The sequence below is a fragment of the Lampetra fluviatilis genome, chromosome 23, assembly GCF_964198595.1.
Source record: "Lampetra fluviatilis chromosome 23, kcLamFluv1.1, whole genome shotgun sequence".
In the NCBI taxonomy this organism is placed as follows: Eukaryota; Metazoa; Chordata; class Hyperoartia; order Petromyzontiformes; family Petromyzontidae; genus Lampetra; species Lampetra fluviatilis.
In genome coordinates, this window is record NC_136297.1 from 165,308 (window position 1) to 171,408 (window position 6,101).

A 6,101-nucleotide genomic window follows, 5' to 3' on the forward strand; every position below is an offset into this window, starting at 1 on the left:
GTGTGTGCGTGATGTGTAATGTGTATGGTGTGTGTGTGTGGGGCCCATGTGCCAGGCTATTTAAAGGAGGAAGACGAACCGGCCAATCGCGTGCGTCGCAAGCGGCCGTACAAGGCCACCTTCTCGCCTGCACGAAAGCAAGAATCGCACGCATGGCACACGATTGCACGATGCACAGTACACGATACGCGGTAACACGATGCAAAATACACGATACATGGTGATACGATACGCGGTGACACGATGCACAGTGCACGATACACGGTGATATGATACACGGTGACACGATGCACAGTACACGATACACCGTGATACGATACGCGGTGACACGATGCACAGTACACGATACACAGTGACATGATGCACAGTACACGATGCACGGTGACACGATGCATGGTGACACGGTGCACGGTGACACGGTGCACAGTACACGATGCACAGGACATGATGCACAGTCCATGATATGCGGTGACACGATGCACAATATAAGATGCACAGAACACGATACACAATGCAAGTACAAGATACACAATGTACAGTACAAGATACATGGTGACACGATGCAGTGGAATGCTGCACAGTACGCGATGCACAGTACGCGATGCACAGTACATGATGCACAGTACGCGATGCACAGTACACGATGCACAGTACATGATAGAATGCACACTTGCAGCAGCACGCTACATGAGAGATACGGTACACAAAGGGACAGCTCTGACCTCAGGGCCGTACGGCCACTTTGACCCCCTCCGGATTCTATTTGTCTTTCTTTTGTTGAACTTCTTTTGCACCATACGTGGCCAACCGTGCCAATCGGAGGTGTGGGGGGGATGGACAGCAAACTGAACACAACAAAAATGGTTTTCCATATTTTATTGTAACCGTTATTTTTCATAATAGATTTTGGGTTAGATCGCGTAAATATAAATGTCGTTAAATCCGCCGCCACCACCCGACACAGCCAATTAATTAAGGTTTGCCACATAAACAAAACGTGGCCAATTCTTTACTAGTAGAGCACTAACCGGTTGTGTGTGGGAGATTAAACCCACCACAACATTTACAATTCGATTACCCTGATGTTCCGCCAGTAATTACAACAACTAGCATCAACAGGCAGACAGCACAGAGTTGTGGAGAAATCCTGATGTTTCGGTCTTAAATAGACAGGGGATTAATGTGATGTCTTCACCTGTGAGCCAATCAGGTGCATGGCCAGAGGGGGGTGCGTTAATGTATGCATTCCATTCGGACTCGGGAAAAGGTTGAGACACATTGCACCATCGCCCCCCTCTAGCAAAACTGCTGCAGACTGCACAGCAACGTGGAAACGAATTTCTACTAAAAATGTTTTTACTTTACCAGGTAAGGCCCCACTGAGCTACATATTTCTCTTTCACAAGCGACCTGGCTATCACAAATGAGAGTTGAATGAGGTGGCTTATCATGTGAACATTTATAGCAGCCAAATACTCTAAGCGCATGATGTTGATTCTAAATGTGGAGGGAAAAACCGGAGGACCCGGATAAAATTCCACGCGACTACGGGGAGAGAGACATACAAACTCCAAATATACAGCAGCAGGCATCAGGGTAAGGATAGAACCCACGACCTATTGTATACTAGGCGAGGGACTTAACATCCCGCCACCAGTGGCGACTTCACGAAAGCCTTGCACACTCGCGAGCTGCTCTGATTCTGCCTGCAGGTGATCTGCTGGCGGACGGGGGACAGGCCCAACTATCGGCGTCGCTCCGGGACAGAGTCTTCCTCCGCCCTCACTCCTGGGCTGCAATGCCACGGTCCACACATTCCTGGCGAGCCACGCAATAGAAAGATCGCATGCGGGCAGGTCACATGACGGTGTTGTGATGTCATCACCTGGCGCCGTGACGTGATTGATGTCATCACCTGGCGTCGTGATGTCACGTTGCACGCGTGTGCATGCACACGCAACCCATTAATCACATCTTCGCCTTTAGGTTTCTTCTCGTCTTGTTCTCTCATCACTTTCCTCTTCCCTCTGCAGCGCTGTCATCCCCTATCTCTTGGCGAGATGCTAACTACCTCGCCTGGTATCCAGGAGGTCGTGGGTTCGATCCTGACCCTGACGCCTGCTGTATATATTTGGAGTTTGCGTGTCTGTCTCTCGTTGTGGTCGCGTGGATTTTTCTCCGGGTCCTCCGGATTTTCCCTCCACGTTTCGAAACACGCGTTTCAAGTATTTGCTATAAATTTACACACGATGATAAGCCACTTTGTCGAGCTATCATTTGTGATGGCCAGGTCGCTTCTGAAAAATAACTTGCACAACTCGGTGCGCCTTAACTGGTAAAAATAAAAACTTGTTTAATAGCTTTTAGTTTATGTACATAGGTTGAATTTATTTCACGCCACCCGCGTAGCCAACCATGTATCTTTTAACATGGGAACTTTTTTCCCAATATGAAAAAATAAGAGTTGGTTTTTCTCTTTCTGACAATAAAACTAGTGTTAAGATGTTAAAGGACAACACATTTATCAAAGCATGTTTTGTTTGCATATACGTGTGGTTAATGCAGACATGATTTCTTGCAAAAGGTTTCTATTTGGTGTTTGAACATTTTAACGCCTGTTTTATTGCCAGAAAGGATAGAACCCATTCTTATTTTTTTCACACATGTATCTTTTGTCCGTATCCACTTCATCTCGTCCGGCCGTCCCACTGAGATTGTCCGCCAGTTGAAGAACCCTGATCCGCACGGTCCTCGGATTGCATGTGTCGGGTTTTATTTATTTTCGTTTGACACTGTTGGGAACTCGAGAGGCGTAAGCGCCGTGGTGACGTCACCGCCATTTACATTTACTGGCGAATGGCGGTTGTTGCCGCCCTAAGGCAGCTCACCTCTGTAGATGAGCTGCCTTCAGGCTCCCTCCAGTGGAGCCTATTCTGCCATCAGTGGTATTGACGAGCAATTGCAGGGGCTGCGCCTCTACTGTGATCACTGAACAAATGTTTTCTTGTACCACGTATATTTTTTATACTGCACGGTGCTGTCTGAACAATATGCCATGGGGCTTATAGAGAAACCCCCAAATGCGACCGCATCTCAAGACGCTTCGACAAACGGTAAGAATATTAACTTCAGAGGCGGGTGTCCGTGAGTATGTGGTATCTAGGCAGCAGTGCGTGTCGCTTAACACCCACTCCCTTGTGTGCCACAATGCCGGCCTTCATTCTGAAGAGTGACCACCTGAGGGATCCGAAATGGCGGGAGCAGTCCCTTCAAGACGCGTACAAAATAATTAAGCAAATGGGCATCGGAGCCAAAAATAAATCAAATTAGAGAAAAGAACAAATAGATATAAAGAGAAAGTCCACGAGTGGCTCAGGCCCAGATTGCCCCTGGGAGCTGCTGGGCCAGGTGGGGTCATCACAGTGACCACCATGTGGTGACCCATGGGGCGGCTTTTGGTTAGTCATCGAACAACGACGGCCACCGCATCGCCGCGGCGCTTTCGGATGTGCTGCGGCCGTCTGGAACGCTCTTTTTTTCCTTCCGATATAAGGAAGCCACTGGAGCTGTGCGCTTTTAAATCATCCGGATTGAAAAACTCAATACTTTAAAACTGCTTTTTGTGTTTTATTTTGTTGTCCCCCCCCCGCACCTCCGATTAGCACGGTTGACTACGTACGGTGCGGAAGAAGTTTTACATACATACTGTCCATAGACTAACACTACCATAGACTCAACACTTCCCCATAGACTCAACACTGCATCTCCGATTAGCACGGTTGGCTACGTACGGTACAAAGAAATTCAACATACATACATGATGGTGGTGGCGACATTGGGGAGGTAGCTGCATGATGAAGTGGAAGGTGTTGACGGTGATGATGATGTGTTCGTCTGGAACGCTCTTCCGATATTAGGAAGCTACTGGAAGCTATGCAACTTTGAAAAATCATCATCTGGATGGAAAAACCCATTTCTTTCTAACTGCTTTTAGTGTTTAGTTTGTTGTCCTTCCCGCACCACCGATTAGCAGTTGGCTACGTACGGTGCGAAAGAAGTTCAACGTCCAGTATATACATAAATACATACGAATTACATTTCAACTGCCGCATCGGGAGATCGAATCGAGGCGCCCACACTGCTCTTGTCAAGGAGCCATAAACCATCGTTATACGAACTCCGGCGGTCATTCTCACAGCAGCAGCGGCTTCTGTCTGCAGGCATCAAACAAAGACTGTGGTCACCGCTGCATTGCGTGGCGCTTTCTGTGGGCCGCCTGGAACGCTCTTTCCTTCCGATATAAGGAAGCCACTGGGAGGTTATGCAACTTTTTAGAATCATCTAGATTGACAAACTCATGTATTCAGAACTCACGTCAGACAACATCCGATAAGCACGGCCGGCTACGTACGGTGCGAAAGGTCAACATACATGCCAGTAAAAATTATCATATTTTTACTGGCAAATGAGGTTCCCATACTGCCCATAGACTCAACACTACCCATAGACTAACACTGCCCATAGACCAACACTGCCCATAGACCAACACTGCCCATAGACTCAGCACTGCCCCATGGACTCAGCACTGCCCCATAGACTCAACACTACCCATAGACCAACACTGCCCATAGACCAACACTGCCCATAGACTCAACACTGTCCATAGACTCAACACTGCCCATAGACTCAACACTACCCATAGACTAACACTGCCCATAGACCAACACTGCCCATAGACCAACACTGCCCATAGACCAACATTGCCCATAGACTCAACACTGCCCATAGACCAACACTACCCATAGACTCAACACTGCCCATAGACTCAGCACTGCCCCATAGACTCAACACTGCCCCATAGACTCAACACTGCCCATAGACTGCCCATAGACTTAACACTGCCCATAGACTCAGCACTGCCCATAGACCAACACTGCCCATAGACTCAATACTACCCATAGACTAACACTGCCCATAGACTCAACACTGCCCATAGACCAACACTGCCCATAGACCAATATTGCCCATAGACTCAACACTGCCCGTAGACCAACACTACCCATAGACCAACACTGCCCATAGACTCAATACTACCCATAGACTAACACTGCCCATAGACTCAACACTGCCCATAGACCAACACTGCCCATAGACCAACACTGCCCATAGACCAATATTGCCCATAGACTCAACACTGCCCGTAGACCAACACTACCCATAGACTCAACACTGCCCATACACTCAGCACTGCCCCATAGACTCAACACTGCCCATAGACTGCCCATAGACCAACACTGCCCATAGACTCAACACTGCCCATAGACCAACACTGCCCATAGACTCAGAACTGCCCCATAGACTCAACACTGCCCATAGACTCAACACTGCCCATAGACTCAGCACTGCCCCATAGACTCAACACTGCCCCATAGACTCAACACTGCCCATAGACTCAGCACTGCCCATAGACTCAACACTGCCCATAGACCAACACTGCCCATAGACTCAACACTACACATAGACTAATACTGCCCATTGACCAACACTGCCCATAGACTCAACACTGCCCATAGACCAACACTGCCCATAGACTCAGCGCTGCCCCATAGACTCAACACTGCCCATAGACTACCCATAGACCAACACTGCCCATAGACTCAACACTGCCCATAGACCAACACTACCCATAGACTTAACACTGCCCATAGACTCAGCACTGCCCCATAGACTCAACACTGCCCATAGACTGCCCATAGACCAACACTGCCCCATAGACTCAACACTGCCCATAGACTACCCATAGACCAACACTGCCCATAGACCAACACTACCCATAGACTTAACACTGCCCATAGACTCAGCACTGCCCCATAGACTCAACACTGCCCATAGACTGCCCATAGACCAACACTGCCCATAGACTCAACACTGCCCATAGACCAACACTGCCCATAGACCAACACTACCCATAGACTCAACACTGCCCATAGACCAACACTACCCATAGACCAACACTGCCCATAGACTCAGCACTGCCCCATGGACTCAGCACTGCCCCATAGCTCAACACTGCCCATAGACTCAACACTACCCATAGACTC

The 6,101-nt window shown here is 48.6% G+C and overlaps 1 protein-coding gene across 9 annotated transcripts in view; it reads left to right on the top strand.

Annotated features, from left to right (window-relative positions):
• LOC144940586 (uncharacterized) overlaps positions 1–3,651 on the top strand; it is a 35,000-nt gene extending 31,349 nt beyond the window's left edge. For 4 of the 9 annotated variants that reach the window (XM_078866798.1, XM_078866804.1, XM_078866796.1 and 1 more), the window contains 2 exons: positions 67–137; positions 1,713–3,651. In XM_078866798.1, coding sequence (XP_078722924.1) covers positions 67–137; positions 1,713–1,865 — 224 coding nt within the window. In that variant the 3' untranslated portion in view covers positions 1,866–3,651. The other 5 variants (XR_013639141.1, XM_078866800.1, XM_078866801.1 and 2 more) reach the window with 5 other exon arrangements.
• The last annotated feature ends 2,450 nt before the right edge of the window (positions 3,652–6,101 follow it).